We start from the raw sequence: 22023 nt of genomic DNA, 5'->3' as shown, positions 1-22023 counted from the left end.
TTGTATAGTCAGTTTAAATGACAGGAAAACAGCTCAAGGATTTGCTGCAGCACATTGATATGAAGCTCTATAGCGCAGATGGTGGCCTTTTTCCACACATACTTGTGTCCAAAAAATCCAATAGCTAATCCACCATTACTCTCGTCTGTCTAGTTTTCCTCTATGTGGGTATTTTTCTAGCCCGTGTGGTTAGCTGCAAACTTTAGCTTTGCTTTTAGAAACATTATTCTTGTGATTGTTTGACAACTGCTTCCTTCTTGACAGTGACAACATGCTCACTGTGAAGGGAAGCTGGTTTTAGCTTTATGGTTCCTACTTTGTTCCCAACGATCCAACCAAAACATCATCTTGGTTTGGATGACTGAACCTGCTTCCAATGTTTGCCGCTATTTTCTGCTAACTTTTAAATGTTTGACCTGTTTACTGTAGATCAGTTTGAGGAAATTACATCTTAAGAGTTCAACATTTCTAAAAATTTCTACTTTTTTCTGCAATATTGTGAATTTTACCAAAACGGTTTATACATGCTTTAGATAAGTTTTATTTTTTATATAGTGATTCATGACAGCTTGCAGAAAGTGTTAGGACCACTGGATCAGTAATTTACAGAAACACATAATTTGGCGCCTCTGTTAATGTAAACATTTTATTTGTTATTAGAAATCAAATTTTGGAAAAAACTAAACCCAACTTACAAATAATATATATAAATATATACATACATACTGTGCTGCTCTCCGTATGCATTGCTATGGCAGGCCCCAATCATTTATTGTTTTAGTTTTGTTTTTAGAGAATTCTTTGAATGATATAATGGATGCTGTGCAATCACCTGCCTCACAAAAATAACATAGCAAATTATTACAAATATTATCTTTGTGAAACGCTTTTTCCAACAGATGAGAGTCGCACAAAAAGGTTGGACAATATTTTGTATTTTTAAATAACACAAACAGAAAAATGAAACAAAATCCGAAATAACCGGAAAGGACACATAGAATAAAGTGAATGTGAATAAACAGAAGAGAAGAAAGCAAGTCTGATTTTGAACAAAAGAATGGATGATTTAAAATATGGTTTTTAACCTATGCTTCATTTGTTTGCTCAAATGAAGTACAAGTTATTAAAGCTCTGAAGTTTTGAGCTGTTCACTTCAGGATATACATAAAAATACAGTACTTGTATATATTTAATTAAAAAAATAAATACAGGTAAAGTAACAATGCAATAATGCCAAGACAATGTCATTTTGAAGTACTGCCATAATCACCACTATGCCATTTGTTTTTATTATCAGAAACAGCATCAGTAAAGGAATACTTTTGCCCATTTTTATTTACTGATTTTACCTGATAATGTAAAAGTTTATCTAAGACAGAAAGGACCAGGCAATGAAAGGAGAAAATTAAAAACACCTTCTGTCTAAAGCTGTCTGAGGCATTAGTCCACAACTTCCCACAAAGTCATCATCTTCATACCAAAATAAATTGATTTTCTAGTGCAAAATGTGAAGACTGAAAAAATTTAGGGCAACTGATCCCTTTTTAGGCTCAATCAGCATAAATATATCATCCCTTTCAGCACAATTAATGTTTTAGTTCAAGAAGCACCACATTTCCCTTGATTTGTTCCCACATCATTTTTTATAACAATGGATATGAATGATTTGGCAAAGATTTCAAAAACATACTTTAGTAAAAATACTTGTTCATAATATGCTGTAAGGCACATCTTCAAGTTTTGTTTTCTTGACTCCGTCTTGTCCGAGCGTCTCAGTGTGGCCAGTTACACTTCCACGGCGCAGATGTGGGTGGTTTCAGGCACTTGCCCAACTTTTCACAGCCAGGAGGGGACCAGTTCTGTACAAGGAAACAGTCAGAAACAAACCTATAAAACAATATGCAACCATTCATGTTATTTTAGCAATTAAGAGCAAGCTATTAGCAATTTGCCTGATGTTCTGTCCAATAACGATTTTAAGGACATCATAGTTTGTGTCGGTGCATTAATGTGTACCCTAAGAATGAACAACAAACTTTAACTTTTCTATGACAAATGGGAAAAAGCATAATTACTTTCATTTCTGCTTCTTGTTTACAGATGCAATAGTGCACATTTCTGTAGAAACAGATTTATATTGTAATAGTATAACAGATGTTGACACTTTCATCTACAATTTAGTTGCTTAAAGAAATCAAACAATATAGAAAACCTCTAAAAACATGCTTATGTACAGTCAAATCTCAGTTAAAATGTAATAATTTTTACATTTTTGTACATAACTTATGTTTATTTGAAAGAATATCTCCAAATTAAGCTCAATTAACAGTTTACAGCATAACAGGAACTTTATTGTTAATATTCATCCTAAGTGACTGGCATGTGAGATTAAGTTTAAAAGACCAATAGAAAAGTTTAAGAAGCTTCCCTTCACTGGCCACCAGGTGGCAGTGCTGGAGCACAAATGAAAAAGAGCGAAGATCTTGGCAGCGTTCATTTTATAATAAATATTCTTCATTTTAAGTGAGATAGAAAATTAAGAAATATTGCCTTTAATGTAACTAGAGTCAACAATATAATCAGTGAAAACTACATGGCCTCTGAATACCTCAGGATTAGTTGTCATATCTGGATGAACTTTACCTGAGAGATGCACAGACTTACCATCACAGCGAGGTCACACATGTTGAGCTGTGGCATACCGGGCACCAGAGTCTTCTGATGCTGCTGCACCACTGCAGAGACACTGTGCAGAACCTCCTGGTACTCCTTAGACAAAACACTGCAAGCACATATGAAAACAAATGATGACAGCCACCAGCAACTGCTGACATTTATTCAATGAAGTGACGAGCGACGCAACAGCCAGGCTTTTCCACGCCATGATTTCCAGTTTGCGGATTACATTTTTTTTTTCTCCTAAGAGGTAAAACAAAGCAAAAATGTTTGACAGCTTTTATTAATAAAGTTAGAATCTTTGATTCCAGCAAAAAAATAAGAAATTAAACAATTGTCCTCATTTATGCACTAAAGTGTAGTTTTGGTGTAAAAAAATGCAACTTGTTAGAATAGTTTAACATTTTTGATAAATGTATCTTTTCCCATTCAGTCAAAAAACAAACAGTGAAAGTGTGCACAACCACGAACTTTTGAATTTACTCTCAGTCTGTCATACTTGTCTCCAATGATCCATCTGCAATCTACATCTTGGCCTGGTAACATTTGTCCACCCGTCTTTCTCCAGACCAATAGGATTGTGAGAACATCTCTCTTCAATTCACTGCATAGGTTTTCTGTGGGATTCAGTTTTGCAAACCAGACATAGGAAAAGTTGTCTGTTATGTAATCAAATTAAACTAATTTATTATTACTTTTTTTGTTTTAAAGGAAGTGAGCATGACAAGCTCTATGCTGTCACACATGTAAATGAATTAAATTTCATTTTTAATCCTAATCAGCATACACATCCAAGAGTAGTTTGATCATTTATCTCTTTGACCTGTTTGGTTTCCAACTAATATCTATCACACACGTGCCCATGGAAACATTTAAGGCAGTTTAGCTCATTATATCAGCATTGGGATCAAAGAACTGAAACATAAATGCGTAAACACACACGCTACTCTGGCCAGCTCTGGCAAAGCACACTCAGCAGGGTGAACTATGTAACCCCCATCACATCCCCTGTCTCTCAATTACTGCTGTTGGACACCAGCGAGTGTGAGCACCTCTGTGCATTATTATATTCAGAGTGTAAAACACAGGGGCCCTGAAGGCTTTCAAAGGAACGCTGCTCTCAATAGGACCTGTAGGGTTAATGGGCTGTGTGTGCGCGTGTATGTGTGTTGTGGGGCGAGGGGGAGTGGGCGTCTGGTGGCGTGACACAGGGATAGACAAATATCAGCAGTGCAATTACACCCCTGATACATTCGCCGGCAGCACCTGTGCCAGCCTTCCATCCATCCCTCCACTGCAGAGCCGAGGCGCTCTGATTGGCCCCTGGGGAACGTGTGCATGTGTGTGAGGTGAAGTGTCAATTAGAGTAATAACCCCGGGCCCTGTCCAGCTCACACCTACCCTCCCCTCTTAGATCTCCCACCGGGTAGCAAGGCTTCCTCCATCAGCAAGCACCTGCTCCTTTTCCTTGATACTCGTTCTTTACTTCGCCTACAATTACTTGGCTGGTAGTGTGCTGACTGCAATTAGTCTCTCTCCTTGTGTGCCACAGAGCATTGTGATTCAAGAGGGAAACAGACTGGTTAAAGAAAAAGAAAAAAAACAAAACTGAAATTGCAGAAGCTTTCTAAGCAAATTCCCAAATTCTGCTTCTAGCTAATCTTGATCTGTGGCAGTGACTTTTTTCTCTCCTTTGCATTTCTTTCTGCGTGTAGGTGAAGGAGATTTCATCAGAATAAGTGGTCAGGCACAGCAGGGGTTGGCCTTGAGAAAGTAGCATGGTGTACAAAGTTTTCCTGCAGTTTTGTCTATGCAGGGGAAAAACTCATGGCACGGACCTCTAAATCAAAAAACTAATAATATCATTTATTCCTGCACCCCCTCCGCATACAGCTAATGAAAAGCTCACAGTCAGCACAGCTCATTATCATGATTATAACCCTTAGCTTACTTGTGTAGAGGCAAAATCTGGAATAATAAGCAGGCTCTATGCAAATGCACTCTTTTGATTTATAATGTATGGCACCCAAGGGGGATGAGGGCATTGCTCAGGTGTGTCACCGCTCTGATTACTGATTCATAACACAACTGCAGGAACACACGCGCGCACACACGCACTCATTTCCAAACAAGCACACAGTAGCAGAAGGTGGGGGAATTGAGGAGACAATCAAATACATCTGTCCTGCCCACCCCTCCCCTCCGCCGTCTTCTCCACCCCGGTGGAAATTGAGCTCTTCGGTGAGGACTATTGATTGGAGACGCGAGAGCTTGGTGGCAGGCAGCAGATGCGGCCAGGCCGGCGCAGGGGCAGCCCCTGCGGTGTGGCGGCAGGGATGAGGGAGGCACTCCTGGGACGCGAGCTCGGGTGGGTGGTGAGAAAGTGGGATGTGTTAATCTCAGGGCAGAAGCTCTCTGAAATACTGAGCTGCGGGACTCTGGTCAGCGTCTGCCTCGTACTCCGAACAGATGGCTTACGTTGGGGTTTTCAGGTTCTGGCTGCAGGTACCAGCAGGCCAACAAACTTAAACGACAACATAAACTCTGAGGGATTTTCTGGTTTACAAAATTGTAACTAATGCCACTTTTCTGGTTTATTGGGGAATGTGTTTGTGTGTGTTCTTTCCCGTATCATGCCTTGCGACAGTAGTGAAGGTATGTGTGCAGACAGGTCCTACATCATCTTAAGTGGCTCTTTAGGTGGTGACAGAGATTAATGATGGCCAGGCAGCCAGTCCAGCTGGAGGACCTAAGAGCACATGGACAGAACACACCCACCCAGGCAGGGGAAGGTCCCCATGGAGCCACCGGGACGTCTGCAGAGAGATGATCTAACATGGGGAAAACTGGGACTCTCGGGATTGTTTTGGTCGTAATCAAAATCACATTTATTTATTAATCAGTGTGTTTAATTGATTTTTCCCAATTTCTGGTTATGTTTTTTTAATGAATGAAACACATGGAAAGTGCAAAAGACACAGAACCTTTTCTGTCTGAGATTAAATTAAGCTAAACTCCAGAACATTTAAGGATTTTCTTGGTCTTGTCATTAAAGTTTTCATTACCGACAATAAGATTACTGCATCTTTACAACTATTTGAAAAGTCCATTGAATAAGGACAGATATTTTTAACCTTTGCAACATTTGAGTTCACTGGAAGCACAAATATGTATTTCAAGACAACATGTCATATAAACTGCTTCCTTGTGACACATCATGGTCAAGATTTCAGGATGAGAATTGTAGACCTTTGTCACAAATGTGTTTGATCCTACTCTGCAAATTGCCAGATACCTGAATATGCCATGATCATCTGTTCAATTAAGCAAGCCAGATTCTATTTTGCAAATGCACTCAGTGAGCAAACCAAAATTAAAGTGCTTGGTTATAATGCCATCATTATATTTAGGGGGAAAAAGTCAAAGCGTGCTAGTCAGAAAACAACATCCCAACAGTGAAGCATGGTGGCAGCATCATGCTGTGTGGGAGTTCGGCTGCAGGAGGGACGGCTGGACTTCACAAAATAGATGACATCAACAGGAAAGTGTACACTTAGCAATATCTGAAGCAATATCTGAAGACATCAGCCAGAAAATAAAGCCTGTGTACAAACTAATATTGCAAATAAACAGTGATCCTAAACATAGAGCAAAAGTGATTTGATTCACCTGAATCAGACAAAATCCCAGGAAGCTTTTGTGAAAATCTTGTGGATAGAAACCCAAAATTTTTAAAGAAAATGTTTTAAACTAAACGATAAAACATGTTCCACCCAAAATCTCCATGTGTGACGCATCTCATTTGTCATTTAGCAAAACAGGATAATTTGACTCATTTTAAGTGACTTAAAATTTTTTTAAACTTGAATTGTTTAGTCTAATGTTACGTCAGAAAGTGACCAAAAAGAAAAATGGTTTTTATACTGCATGTGTAAATATCTGATTTTAACTGTGTATAAATTGAGTTTCTCAAAAACAAAATATTGAGAAAATATCAGAAGATTTCTATAAGAAGAGAGTAAAAGGCCATTGGGACCAATACTGTTGTCACTGTTTTTTCAATCCAAACTGTTTTAGTAAAGCTTTGTAAGGGGAACCAATATAGAAGAATCACATTTTTAATAATAATGAACACAAGAACACTATTCTAGATTTATTTCTTGCTCCAAACTTTTTTTAAATTTCAGAAATCAAAGAAGTGTTACAGTTATTTGAATAATAACTTTTGTGGATTCTGAAGTAATTTTATGATAATTCAGACTGAAAATGAAAAAGAAATAAAATAATTCTACAACCCAAAGGAACAAAGTGGCATTAAAAGTATATGAGTTGAAAGAGGTGGTTGAATTTAAACTGCAACCTTGGAGGCAAACGCATGACCTCTTGTTGCAGAAGTAAAAAAAATAAGCAATGTGAGCGCATCTCTGCCAGCACTCACCACATTACATGGCTGCATATTGATTGGCTCTTGCCTTTCTTTTTTCATTCTTCCAAGTGAATAGAAAGGCTGAAGGATGGACAAATGAAAAACAACATTAATGTTTTATCATCCAATCTCGCTGCAGAGCGGTAAGGAGTTCGAGCCGGAAGCAAAGACGGGGAGAGATGAGGCCACAGTCAGAATGTGAGAAGCAGAGAGCATCAGAAGGCAGAAAAGAAAGGTCAGTGTAGGAGGTTTTCATGCCAGGAGGGTGCCAGAAAGCATAAAAAGAATATACTCCCATCAAAGCATTCTGAGATTATCTTAATGTATTAGTCATGCTATCAGGCTGAGCCTTTTTCTCCTTTAAAAGACCCCGTTAATTGCCTGCATTGAAAATAAACAGTAAGAGATGACGCTCGTTTATCTTTGCATCCTTATTTAGTAATAGTCTCAGTCATCCTTGGCGGTTTGTGTGTCCTCTGGCATCAGCGAGTCTTAACTCTCCTCGTGGCTCAGACTGAGACACACAAAACACATTAAGCAGCACTTGCTCTCAATTTAGACCTGAACAATTTATCTTGCAATTTTAACCTGCAAGGAGCCCGCTATAGGAGGGCTGATGGCCAGATAGCAATCTTTAAGGAGCTGTTTGCAATCACAAAGAGGAGGGTGTAATCACGCCCGCTCCGCCTGAGTGGATCAATCCGCCGCCTTCTTTTTCATGCCTCTGAATCTCCATTGATCACGCACACATCCTGCTCAGCAGCCAAACAACATTTAAACTCCCCACTCCTTTAATCTTTATTTGCTCTCTTTCGCCAAGCTCTTCAGTTCCAAGCTTACACGATGCCCTGATCCTTTGACAGGTGACAGATTTACGTTTTATCTTTTGAGACAACTGACCTGAGTGGGTACTTCTCTCCAGGGTCCCGCCCCAAATGGAAAATAAGTGGTTGAAGTGTGTGCTCTTTCTGATCATGAGTTGTCACACCTGGAACCTCTTGACCTGGACAGAAATTTATACCCTGCAAAGAAAAAAAATAACAATAAAGGGGGGTAAGCAAGAAGTGTCATTATAAGAAGTAAAACTTTCTTGTAATCTTTTAAGATGGATTTAAATGAATGATTCTTCAGTTTTTCTGAGGGAATCATTTAAAGTTCATCATTAGAAATTTCCTTTCAAGTGTTTTTCACTTAATGTTCAGTAGTCATCATATAAAGTGGGGTGAAAACAAATAAAGTGTCAGACGTAAGAACAATATTTTATTTGTATTTTTAATAGGTTTAGCTAGAAAGACATATGAAGAAACTGTGTCTTTGTGACAAGTTCATGACAATATAGTGCACAAACATTATACTTGACTTTAGGAGCTTTTAATGCATGGATAAATTACAATTAGGATAAGAAAAAGCATTCTGAAAATGTTCACAACCTGGAATTAAAATGAGAAAAAAGCAGCCAAAAGTCTGATGAAGCATTTGCTTTCGCTCACTGACAAGATAACAACAAACTCTTGCTCCTTAAATGAAATTAAACAATGAAGAAATGGGCAGACAAACTTTCATAAAAGTTACAATAGAAGAACTATTATGATATAAAATTAGACCTACAGTTAAAGGATTGGCTGGAGTTTCAAAATTATCACTCATTTTCTCAATATTTTCTTTACTTGTGCAAAAGAACTGCTTTGATTTACCGATTGGATCCACTTGGATCAAATTGGATCAAAGTCCATCCAACTTAGTGGATGGACTTTGATAGCTCCTTGAATTTTAACCAGATGTTAGAGCTAAGAGAGAGGTGTGTGGATAATAGGACCCCAAAAGGAAATGGGGGGATGAGGAAAAGGCCTGCCTATTCATGCATCAAATGTCCCGAGATTTTTATCTTGCTATGCTAAACTCAAAGCAAAGCACATCAATGAACACATGCTTAAATACCAAAAAGATGGGAGTTTTTTCGTTTTGATTAAAAACAAATCCAGAACAGGGTAATCATCTGGTTCATCCCTTTCTGTGGACAAGGCACTGAGCGCCCCTTTGGTCTCAATCAATTGATTCTTGTATGCGTGAGTCTATGATTGAGAGAAATCACTGCTCAGCCTGTAGGACTGTACAAATGAACACACATGGAAATGAGTGAATGCAATTTGTAATCAAAAGGCTTTGAGAGGATAACAAAATGATGAAAGGCCTTGTCATTTAGATTAGGTCTTACAGGCACAATGTGCTTGCATGATGCAGAGTTTGCACTTTTGGATTCAAAAAAATAAATATGAAATCTAACTTGCTCCGACACAAGTAAGACTCTGGTTTGATTGAGTAGAACAAAATGAAATGCATACACAAATGTACAGAGTAGGGATGCACCGAGTTATCGTCCAGTAAATTTCCTTCATTTGGTGACAGGCTGATTTTTACATGTGAAGCCGATCTTATCCTCCAATCTTGTCTAGCTTGGCAAAGGTCTAAGAATCAACCACTGTTCTCTTTTGCAGTCCGGTGAGAAAGTTTTGACTGACAGAGAGGCCCACCAAGTTATGTCTGCATGTTTATAATTAACAATAATCATTCTTGCTATATTGAGCAACATTTCAGACAAAAAAATTGGTATCAGCAGGTTAAGGTTTTTAAAAAATTGCCGATCAGCCAGAAAACTGCAATCAGTGCACCCCTAATACAGAGGTATTTATTACACTGAGTAGATACTGCACTTTGAAAGTCACATTCATGATTAGTAAAGTACGCGCAAAAATGGAAAAGAATGTCTTTTTGCCAACTTGTGGTCTTTAAACATGGATTATAAATCATCCAGATATCCAAGGGAATCCTTGGTTCTGCTCTAGTATAAAATATTTGACAGGAAATGGCAGATCTGCCCACTTTTGGCTGCAAAACGCTCATAAATTTCAAACGAAGGTCAGCCTGTCTCCAAAGAGCAAACATGAAGTCCGAGGTCAGTCTCTCGGGAGGCAGAAAAGCAGGTTTGTGTTTTTTTCTCCGAAATTCAGATCTTCACAAAAGGAATTCAAGCTTTAAGCTAACGTCGATCCGATGTTCTGTATTTGATCGTTTTCAATACTTTCAACAAACAATTACTTTTCTCTGAAAATCTGCATCTAACTGCAAAGCACTCCGCTGCAAACACCAGCGAGTTTTGCTTCCAGCCACCTGCTACCCTGAGCTGATTACTCATTGTTACACTGTCTATATGCAATATTGTCCTCCAATCTGTTGTGTTATTCATGGAGCGACTGCTGGTGCATCACAAAGGGGGTTTTGGAGTCTCTGAAACAGAAGACTTTTTTTTTTCCCTGACTCCTCTTCATCTCCGTGCTCCTGCTCCCTGACGCCGTTCTCAGGAGGCTGGCAGTAATCGCAGTCTGATTGAGTCACACTCTCTCCTGCAGAAATCCCCCCCGCCAAACCCCCCAAAGAGCTGCCCCCCTGCCTGGAAGCACGAACACAAACAAACACACACTTTCTGATGAGCACTCCTAATATTGAAAAAGCATTCATCTGTAAGGTGCTGCGCTGCCCCCCTCTGGGATCACTCATCGGAGCACCTCAAAATACATACAGAATGGAGAGAAGAAGCAAAAGTGAAGACTGATACCCCACCTACACACACACTCACTCACACACCCCCACATGTGAGCTTCTACTCATTCAGACTTGTCCTGCCTTTTGAAGCCAGCTGCTCAGAAATGCAGAGAAGAGTAAAAAAAAAAAAAAACAGAATCTCATCCCAGAGGAGCAGCGTGAAAATCCTGCTCTGTGTATCTGTCTGTCTCTTGTGCCAAAGATATTACAGCAAGAGCTCCATATCTCCCATGACATTAGCAGCACAGATACAGTGAGGCTACTTTCAAACTGAAGCACAGCAGTCGTGACAAGATAAGATGCAGAACCACCCAGTAGTGGGAGGGTGGGATTTTTTTTTTATTCAAGGGAAAAAGCAACACTATGAGCATCTATTTTGGGAAAAATCTTACGAATATTGCCAATTAAGCATTCTTTTAATGGGTACCGTACCACAGCATTTATGGCCGATCGTAATTTTTAAGAAACAAAATTGTTTCTCATTAATAAAAAAAGTTTTTTTACATCCACTTATGGGCATGAGTGTCATTAATTTTGGGCAACTATTAATGCACTTGAAGCATCAACTTAAGTGATTTTTAAAGAGGCGGTGTCATGTATTTTCCAGGCATGTAGTGTCACTTTATAGCACATTCAAGTAACGTCACAGGAAAATCTATCAATGAGGAGAAACAGGGCAACCCGACGATACTCAAACCACTTCAGTTGACTCTTTTAAACTCGGAGCAGAGCATCCCCTCCATGACTCAGTTTCTCACAAATAAACCTTCTGCTGTTTATATCCAAGGTTTCACTCAGTCATGATCCACATCTTGTAAAACAAGGTGAACATAGATGACTACATAAAAAATAAAAAAAAATCATTGTTAGTTCTGTTGCCTCTAAGGCATAAGACACTCAGTCGGCTTTTTATGTGAAGCCTGTCTGCGTGTATGGATGGATGTGTATGGAATATCATTTTTAGTCGATACACACACAGGCGCAGTTTAAGGATCCATCCATTATAGCAACAAAGCAAAGTGGACATTTAACTTTCCCCTTGCAGAAATTCAAAACTTGCTCACCGACGCACAAACAGACGTCCACCTCCGCATGAGGAGCCACAGCATCTTTGTGCATGTTTTCTACGCCGCTTTTTCTCCCCCTCTGCCTCCCACATTCATACGCACAGCAATCGATAGGCAACTCACAGGCAATCAGACGCCATTATTTGTGAAGTTCCACTTCAGTTCACATGAGTTGATAAAGAGGGCTGCTATTGATTCAGCGGCCCTGAAGGAGAGAGCAATTTAAGCGACCGATGGGGCATAAAACAAACTGGATCGCAGGAAAAGCATAGCCAAGGAGGGAGGACAGGAGGACATGTTTTTTTTTTTTTTGTAACGGACAGAGCGGAAAGGAAGGGAGAGAAAAAGGCATCATATTCTTCTGCTTCTCAGGTGGTAGATTTCCTGCTTCTCCTGATATGTTTGATCCACACTGAGTCGGCGTGACTGCGATGGCGGAAGAACAAGCAGGGGATGGTGGTATGTAAATGGTTTTGGGGGGGCAAACAATGGGGGGGGCATTTCCACCTGAGATTAAACAAACAAGTCAACTGGTTGATGAACGATGCCAGTTGGCACATGCCGGGATTCCTCATTAATATTCATTCCTCTCTGATGTACACAGCAGTCAACTGATGAGCCATTGTTGAGATAACATGAGCAACAAGGAAAGTGTTGGTGTGTTTCAGGAAGATTAGGAGCGACGACGAGACGCAATGTGACGGAGCAATTTACGAAGTACGGAGACAGAGAAGGGACAGTGCGTTGAAAGGAAGACTTACATCTCTGAGCTCCTCCAGCGAGTTGCTCCAGGTCCAGTAGTGCGCTTTGTACTGTCCAAGCCTCACAGCCATCATCTCATTGCCACGGTAAAAGAAAATGGGTCTATTGAGAAAGAAAAGGAGAAACATAAGGTTCGATTTACACCTTTTTATACATGCAAACAAACTAGATAGAAAGAAAAATATTTCTCTTTTGCATGCTTATTATTTCTTCATTCCATTTCTTTCATGCATCTATAGGATTATGATTCAAACGGTCATATTATTTCTTTTAAATATACAAAAACACAATTCTATGTCATAGAAAGTCTTCATCCCTGAATAGCACAGAAGATCACCAGCAAATATGCTGTTTCTCCACAAAAATTAGAGGTGACTGTAACAGTTCAGATGTCTAACAAGAATACCTCCTCTAGGCATCACCTTTCTGATGATTATGAGCAAAGACAAAGTCAGACAGGGAGCTGGGAGAGTTTGAGCAGGAATCGGTGTTTTCATTCACCTGTTGTCGAGTTGGTGGGAGCCGTTCAACAGCACTGGCGTAAGGTCCAGTCCGTCCAGCATTCGGTCATCCGGGGGGCTGATCCCGGCCAGCGCTAGGCTGGTGGTGAAGAGATCCATGACGTTGGCAGGCTGCAGACTCACCTGCACCGGGACAAAGGAATAAGAGATCCGAGCACAAATCAACAAAACGAGGTCTGGCCTGATGTTTCAGATTGTCTTTCTAAGAATCACAGCAGATACGAGAAAACATTTGGCCTACTTGTTCTTTGATAGAAGCAGTGGTATTGAATCCAACAGAAATCAGAACAAAACCCCCTTTGTGTTGCAGTCTCTCTTCTTTATCTAATCTTTATTTAACTATCAAAATGTGCAACAAATGTTTGAAAAACAGTAAGAGTTTGTTAATGTATTTAATAAACTGACAAATTTTTTGTCACTCGATTTCAATGGGGAACCAATGTCCGATGGAAGAATAAAAAAGAAAATAAATCACAGCCGCCTCACTCTTCAACACACATTTCCCTTTACAACAGACTGTACAGACACTAACACTCACATTACAAAATCATCCTGTTCATTTCTCAGATGAACTTTATAATTTGTCACTTGTCGACTCGACTCTCTGGAATCAAAAAGAATTTGTCGTAACATTTTATTCCTACAAAGGGATCATAGGACGTCCTCATGAAGAAGAAGTGTTGCAATTCTTCAGTTTCCTCTCTAATCTCTACACGCTGGTTTACTATCAAAACTCCAAAATGCATTTCCTTCCATAAATGAGTTTTTGGAGAAGGAGAAAAAAAAGAGGGGAAAAAAAAAGAAGGAAGAGAGGAGAGGAAGCCTGGGATAGGACACGGCCCGGGCAAGCAGGCTGCCGAAGCTGGAGCGAGCTGGTGTTTTATCTCCCTCTCCCAGTCGCTGTGAAAAGCTTTATTTTATTTATAAACTTTGAACTATTTTCAGATAAAATGCCATTTTTTTGCTGTCATCCTTGATCTTCCGTTCCATTCTCTCCTGAGCGAGCCTTAGAGGGAGACGGCACGCTCACAATCAGATAGTGCTATCAGGCCCGTGCAGCTGCAGCGCCATGTGCCGTTGCGTTCCTATCGGCGGCCAGCACACATGCGGACGCACACGCAGCGAAGCGCGCGCATGTTTCTCCTAAGCACTGAAATGAATTCCTCTTTTCTTCTGTATCCACAGAAGTAGCCACAGAAAAGGTTCTGCAGCGAGTTCCATGATCTATCTGCACATCCAGACACTCTCTGAAAAGCACAAACACCAACAGATTGAATTCTTCACTTCATTTTCCCCTTTTTTCACATCCTTGCAGAAACATCTGTCATTAAAGGAAACAGGGCGTAAAGGGGGAGAAGCAGCACTGATATTTGGTTGGGAATAACTTGTATAACAAAAACTCAAAGTTTCAAACTTTGAGTGGCGAGACAGATGACCTGTCTCAGACTGTCCTGAACTTTTTTCTTTGTCTCCCCTTTGTCCCGTTTGCTTTGTTCAAATCGTCACTTCCTAAACTGTTGTATTTTCATTCTGTCCTTTATTTCTTTGCGGTAACGTTGTCTATTGGAGGACACAGCGACTTCATCCCCATCTCCACCATCGTATGAATGCGTGTCTGCCACTGATGAATCGACAAAAGGGACTGGGGTGCCTCATGATGTTGCGGGGCCTGACAGCCCACCCACTTTCCCATTCCTGTTCATACAGCCACTGCCACTTATCATCCTACCCCTCCTCTTCCTCCTCGTCCTCAGGAACAAGGAGAATGCTGAATTTGCATCTGCTTCGAGACCAACCCCACCCGCTCATTCCAACACATCCCCTGGAAAACTTCCTGCACACTAATTGATAAGTTTTACCTCTCTTAACTTTCCTCTTCTGACAGGAAAGATGAATCAGTGTGCCCTGATTACAAGGGACCTGTTGAAAATCCCCTTTTCATAAAGGCTTTCTTATGTGCCTCCAGCATTTATCTCCAACAGCTTTCAAGGCTTTAACAAAGCACAGATCAGCAGAGATTTCAAAAGACTACAGAACAAGCAAGAGGCCAACCTTGTGTCTCGTTTGTCCTCCCTCCAAAGCAACAATGCAACAGCGATGAATCCAGATCTGAGGAGAACAGTAGCTCCAACAAAGCAGCTTTGTCATCACAGCCCAGCAGAGCTTCAACATAACTCTTTCAAACCCAAATGTAGCTGGATATAGAAGCACACACAAATATCTTTTGCATTGTTCTGCACAAATAGTAGGATTTATAAAGTTATCTATTTACAAAGTATGTCCACAAAGTCATTCTCTATTCCATATGCTGGTTAATCAATAATACAACGTCACAGGGGCGATAAAAGTATTGCGAATGCATTGGCATTTAATATCCTGCATCTTCACCAATGCTCTTTCTCTTTTCTTCGCCAGCTACCTATTTTACTTCTTCCCTTGCTTCCTTTCCTGCAGCCCCCTCCCATCTCCCCGTTCCTTTATCCTGAACGCCTGGCATATTCAGATACTGAAGTCCTCATTACGGCTCAATCCAACCTCAGCAAACACACAAACAGATTAGCCGCTTAAGACGCTCCCAATCCCCCTCTCCCTCACTACTCCGCTGCGCTATCAGGGCCCAGCACAACCCTGTGAGATGAGCCAGGGGCAAGGCTTACTGCAGACTGCAGCCTCCGCTCGCTCCTCCACAAAATCCCTCTGCGTCACAGCCCCGTGTCACAGCTGCCCCTAATACAATTAAAAGTCATTTGCAGAACGCACAGGCTTAGGGGATCACGGTGCGGGTGGGGTGGCGAGGGGTTTGTATTGGGAAATAGGAAGAGGGAAAAAAAAAAAGAGAGAGAGAAAGAGAGAGTGGGGGCATTTATTTTAGCTAAAAATATTTGAGGGAACAGTTCAAAGAAGGGCCTGCACGCTTTGTAGCTGAAATCACAGTTTTGATAAAAGTACTGTGGTACTCATTCAAAATTAATTGTGCCAGTGGATCAGAGTGTACACATGTAAAGCCCTAAATGACACAGAATAAATCACAACACCCCAAAAATATCAGTTATTTAAAGAAGATTAGTGAAATAATTAGTTATTCTCTCACAACCTGGTTTATAATATGCCTGCCTGCAGCTTCATGGAGAACAATTCTGTTTTCATGGCCAGAAAATTGGGGAGCAAAAACATTCGCACGTCATTTCCAGCTCGTTCCTAACCCTCACGACTGCAGGATAGCGAGCTTTAATTTGGCAGAAAGTTGGAGGTGGGCTTACCGCGCCTCCTTTGACGCGCCCAGGCCACCAGGCGATGGCGGGCTCCCTCATGCCCCCCTCAAACGTTGTTTCCTTCCCACAGAGGAACGGCCCGTTGCTGCCACCTGAGGAATCAGAGACATGAAACTGAAACTCATGATGGCACAAATAAGAAGCAAATCACTTAAATCTACTTCCAAGTCAAAAAATGTTAATATACTTTCTTGTGGGCCCGACATTAGAGCTGCTCCGTTGTCTGAAGTGAAGAAGACAAAAGTGTTCTTCTCGATGCCCAGATTCTGCAGCAGCGACAAGATCTGACCGATGCTGTAGTCCAGCTCCATGACGGCGTCTCCATAGCTGCAGCACACAGGGAAACACAGTCCCCCTCACCACATGCATTCACTTACTCTATGAAATGAAGCTCAAATATGTTTGAGCTTCTGTTGATAAGTATGTAATTACAGCGCTATTCCTAAACATCACAAAGATGTTACAGGTTACATTAACCCACAATTTCTATCTACTGTCATGCACACCATGCTAACCAGACCACTTATTCAGACAAATATACAATTAGCACACAGAGTGAGAATGGTAATATTGTACAGCAGCATTACAAAGGCGACTGTGATTCATTATCTTGTGCAGCTCTGCCTACCGGCCTCGCTGACTCTTCCCCAGGAAGTTTTTGGAGGCGTAGACCGGGGAGTGAGTGGCATCAGCGGCCCAGTAGAGGAAGAAGGGCTGCTTGGCTTCAGTCCGACGCCGTATGAAGTCCATGCCCTCCTGCAGAGGTGGGAGATTTACTACTAGTAAGAAGTGCAATTCATATACTTACCATTGATGTTGTCGAATCACGCACCTTTTCAAATTTACAAAGTGAAAAGTTGTCCCAGCAGTATTTTGAGGCAGTCAGGCAGTGAAATGTTTCTCAAAGAGGAAGTTACATTTTTGGATTATTTTTGTCTCAAATAAGCCAAATTAATCATTATTTGTAAATCTATTGTTGATGTTTCATAAATTACTTAAGATAAAAAATTCTTTCTTAATTACTACTTATACAAATTGGAGTAAATCACAGATTCGACAGAATTATGTTTATATCATATTTACATTGATTTATTTTTATGCATTAAAAAAATTAACTGTTTAGCTTTTAAAATGAACTTTTATTTGCACTTTTATTAATAAACTTAAGCTGGAGAGTTTTGTGAAACATAACAAAAACAAACCGATTTTAGCTCTTTTGAAGATGAGAAGAAACTTTGCAACATGAACCTCGTCTTATAAAAGAGTTATAATTATTAAACGACAAAAAACATGTTTAAAAAACACATTCTATGTCTGTTAAGAGACTTGAAGATTGCAGAATATTATGCAGCAAATTTATTGTGCATTCAAACAAATTCTATTGCAATATGCTGCAGGAGAAATCAAAAACAGGAGTTCAAATTTCAGAACGTGCTTTTCATGTCCAAACACACCGTGCATCTGACACCACTCTTGCTTCCACAGACATGCTCCTAATGTGGAGATAAATTACACCTCTCAAGCATGCAGTGTGCCTCAGCATGCTGCTTTTGATCCTGTTATATGAACATAATAGGAAAGACTGATGTAGATTCATTGCAAGAGTGTGAAAAAGTCAATAATCCACCTCCACTGGAGACAGCAGCACAACAATAAAACTGCATTTTCTAATTTGTTACAGACAATTTGTTTCTGTGCTTTCATGTTTTGGTCAGAAATAGTCCTCCATCACGCTGTTTTCTTTTCTTTGAGTAGAAGAAAACCTGTAATTTTTTTCTCCAAAAACGACTCGGATGAGCCAGAAATTTTGGAAATGAGACGTTAGTAAAGTGCTCACTCACCATCAAATACATCTGAGTGAGGTTTGACTCTCCGGTCCGTAGATCGATCTTAAAGTCCTCGAAGTATCTGTGAAAACAAATGACAGCCATCATCCCAACTACACAAAGTCTGACCCCTTCTGCTTATTCAGTTTTACAACCTGATTTCTTTTCTCTCAATTGAGCACAGGACCAGATGGGACTTTTAATTTCCTTCTAAAGTGACTTAAACTAGTGCAGATAATATCATTAAGACAACGAAAGTTAATTTTCGACTTGTTGATGATGTTTGCAGAAATTTATTTTGGGGAGGGAGAGACATATGTGCGAAGTCTCAGCAAAGCAGAGCAGCGGGAACTGTTATGAGGCGCTACTGAAGCGTGGAAGCAGTGACAGAAATCTCTCTCTTATGCTTCACTTCCTCCAGGTGTCCTCGCGCAGAGGCGGCGCAACCTGCCGTCTCTCGAGGGCGTGTGTGTCTCCGCGTACGCACACGTGTGTGAGTGTGTGCACATTTCTGTCCAGGGCCCAGGTATGCAGAGCTGATTAAACCCACGGCTAAGCGAAAAACACGCCCGGCTGCCGGCTCCAATGACCCTGAATACACATATGGCTGTTTTGGGGAAAACAAATGGGCGGAAAATGGAATACACAGGCCCAGCTGGTACAGAGGAGGAAGTGTAGATGGGAAGGAGGGAGTCACTGAGCTCATGCAGAGGAGCAGACAAACAACATATACAACTGAGTCAGGTGGGGAAAACACACTTTTATTGAATTTCTCCGTCTGTGCCTGTGTGTGTGAGACGCTACCTTCCAATCATCTCAGAGTTGTTGTAGACGGGGATGTTGGGTCGGACGCTGCTGTTGTAAGGGCCGAAGTGGCAGTTTGGGGCACCGAACCATTCATCAAAACCATGCTGCAGAGGTAGGTACTGCGGCCTGTGGCCCAGATGCCTGCATTTACAAAGAAGGGACAGTCAAATACTGTAAGACGAAAATGACTAATGACTAACTCAAGAGATCACAAAAATTGTGAATATTTTTGTAATCAATAATAATTTATTGATTACAATAATTAATAAATCAATTAATCACGTGATAAATTAAAACAAACTTAATTATATTCCATTGGCATAATTTTTTTTCTTTTATCTCTTTTTTTCTCTCTTTCTAAACACTGGAGGATAAAAGTATTAAGTTTGGTGCATTGATCTCAACTAGCTTTTTTTTTTTTTTGAGGGACAATTTTGTTTACAAAGACTTCAAAATTTATTTGATTTGTTGTTTTATCTACTTGTTTTGGATATTTAAAATGTCTTTCGAATCCAGTGTTAAATATTCATTAGAATTTAAAGTTTACTGATGTCTGAGAATGTGTTCTTTTATTATTATGTTGCCATTACCATTAAATTACTTAAAAATGATCTCAGAACAACAATATTATCATCTATCACAATAACTGCTGGAACAATTTATATCTACCAGTAAAATATGTTATTGTGACAGGCCTAATCATGTACAAACTTTCTAGCCTTTGTTTGTGTTTTAAGCTACAGTAATAAAGCTTTTTATCTAACACAAAACATCTAAGGCTTCTGCAATTTGCATAACTTCAAGGTAATTAGTTGCATTACCTTGATGTTAAAGACTAGGCAATCATCTGGATAGGCTGGTGACCATGTCGGCATATTTGTTATACTTTTTTCTGTACTTTTGACATAGTTAATCAGGCGAAGCCAAAATCAGGATGTGCATTCTCTCTTTTGTTTCATCCAAAAGTAAAATGATTACAGTTGAAGAACCAAAAGAGTTTAGAATTTAGCTTGGTTCATTTTCAAATAAAACTTAGTCAATATGTTGCCAAAAAATAAGAAATAAAAATAAAACAACAATTGAAAGAGGACCAACACATCCAATGCAAATACTATAGTTATTATAATGTTCAAAGAAAGTAGAAAATATAGGAAATAGTTCAAAACTTACCACTTTCCAACAATCTTACTGACATAACCGTTTTTCTTTAGCATTTCAGGCAACAAAATCTCATCTTTGGAGATTCCTCCCACAATCTCCTGTGGCGTGTAAGCTACAAGAGTAGAAAAAATACATCAAAGCTTTTAATCACATGCAAAACATGTGACTAAAGCACAGTGGGTTTTTTCTGCTATGTTTGTCACATAACTCAGGTAGTTTTTGACTAACATTACATATCGTTTAATATTTTGAAAGATTTGAGTGTGAGATAAAAGTGAAAGACAGGAGAAATTAGTCACCAGGTAAACACACAGCTGGTATTTACACAATATAGCGAAAGAGGAACTTCTATGCAGCAAAACATATGATGAAAGCTTACCATTCCTGGCATGAGCATTAGTGGTGTAGAATCCATTCCTCACAGGAAGCCTCCCAGTGAGGAGCGCAGCTCGTGCTGCAGACAAAATGAATACTAAAATTTTTAGCCCTTAGTTTGAATGTACTTACTGTCAACAAATAAATCTGTAAATGGGATTCTCACTAGTTCCTGCTCCAGTGTGAACACTGCAAGTGAACATTCAGTCTAACTCATTCAGGTGCCCTTTAATAGCAGCTACTTGCAAAATCAAACAATTTACATGCCTGTGGTTGATCTGTAAACTACCGTATGTCTTCATCACATGATTTCTTCATAAATCTTCTGGCACCATTAGTAATGAACCACATTCACTCACATTCACAAGTTCACTTACAGTGTTCATTAATAATGAACTATAGATGTTATTTCAGAAAGGGGATTTCACAAAGACAAGCAGACAATCTTCTTCGCATATTGAAACATTTAAAAACAAAATCACTGGCAGGTGTTCAGGTCTGTCACATGCTAACCCCATCTCATTCTTCATTGCTCTATAAATGAAGAATGAGAAGCATTTCACTTCAAAGCAATAATGAAAAAAAAGTGCAACGCAATAGTATTATTTATCAATCGTTCATCTGGCATTACACTGGAAAAAAGAAACATTTCTCTCTTTCATGATTTCATGCAGTCATAGCAGGCGGTTCTTTAACCACTGAGACAGTCAAAGCTATATTAGTAAACAGAGATATGAAAAACCAGCACAAATGACTCAGATATTGTATCACCATTTTTTTTTTCCTGCTGACTCACATGGGGAACAAAGAGGGTTTGCTGTGTAGAAGTTTGTTAAAAGCATCCCCTGACTCGCCATGGCATCAAGGTTGGGGGTCTCTTTGGAGGGCTGACCAAGCACCCCCAGGTCCCCCCAGCCCATCTGTAAAAAAAGAGCAGAGGAAGTCAGCTAAAAAAAAACAAGAAGCCAACAGAGTTCATAAACACAAGTCAAAAGATGCATTCATAGCTGGTTTGCGAAATCAGTCACAGATTAGTAACTTACGTCATCCATGAGCATGATGATAATGTTTGGAGAGGAGCCATTTGTCTGCTTTTCTGTCAAGGAACAACATATTGTTACGCTAATGAGAATTAAAGTTGGTGCACACACTACGCGCATTGCTGTGCTGGAGTCATATGAGCACCAGCATCATCACGGAAGAGGATTGTTGCGTTCGGGTTCATCTGCCAGAGCAGTACGTACACGAGGAAATAAACGAAAGTTTACGTCCTTGACAATTAACTTAGGATTTCAATGCGTTTAAGTTACAAGATACTTTATTTTGCTGCATTGATTGGTTAACATAATACATTTCTCGTTTTGTGCTGCCTTTGTTAACAGATACAGCAACAAAATAACTTTATTTTGTTGCTGTATCTGTATAATTTACTGTTTTAAATTATTTAAATAAAAAAACAGACAATTTAGCGTTTAAATAAGTTGTTAAATATCAATGTATATTCAAATTAAACACTATAGCTAGCGTGGA

The 22023-nt window shown here is 39.8% G+C and overlaps 1 protein-coding gene across 1 annotated transcript; it reads right to left on the bottom strand.

The window, feature by feature from the left end:
• Positions 1-919: 919 nt before the first annotated feature.
• Positions 920-21660, bottom strand: galns (galactosamine (N-acetyl)-6-sulfatase). The gene is made up of 14 exons (XM_055045213.1): positions 21537-21660; positions 21290-21413; positions 20498-20572; positions 20128-20230; positions 18955-19098; positions 18166-18232; positions 16953-17080; positions 16512-16651; positions 16313-16416; positions 13033-13175; positions 12531-12633; positions 8003-8124; positions 2665-2782; positions 920-1859 (listed from the first exon to the last, which is right to left on the bottom strand). Exons 1-14 carry the CDS (start codon positions 21651-21653, stop codon positions 1773-1775), a joined length of 1575 nt encoding a protein of 524 aa, XP_054901188.1. The 5' UTR covers positions 21654-21660; the 3' UTR covers positions 920-1772.
• Between the last annotated feature and the right edge of the window lie 363 nt (positions 21661-22023).

Source organism: Poeciliopsis prolifica, unplaced genomic scaffold, assembly GCF_027474105.1.
Source record: "Poeciliopsis prolifica strain line A6 unplaced genomic scaffold, Auburn_PproV2 SCAFFOLD021, whole genome shotgun sequence".
NCBI classification, from domain to species: domain Eukaryota; kingdom Metazoa; phylum Chordata; class Actinopteri; order Cyprinodontiformes; family Poeciliidae; genus Poeciliopsis; species Poeciliopsis prolifica.
Note: the sequence above shows the minus strand (reverse complement) of the source record. Positions and strands in the feature narration are given on the sequence as shown.

Excerpts from the sequence above, each read along its gene's own strand:
- galns (XM_055045213.1), bottom strand. The coding sequence starts at position 21,653 with ATGCGCGTAGTGTGTGCACCAACTTTAATTCTCATTAGCGTAACAATA. Across the intron at positions 20,231-20,497 it reads TAATGCTCATGCCAGGAATG|CTTACACGCCACAGGAGATT; the intron begins GTAAGCTTTCAT and ends CTACTCTTGTAG. Across the intron at positions 8,125-12,530 it reads CGCTGGAGGAGCTCAGAGAT|GGTATAAATTTCTGTCCAGG; the intron begins GTAAGTCTTCCT and ends TTTTCTTTGCAG.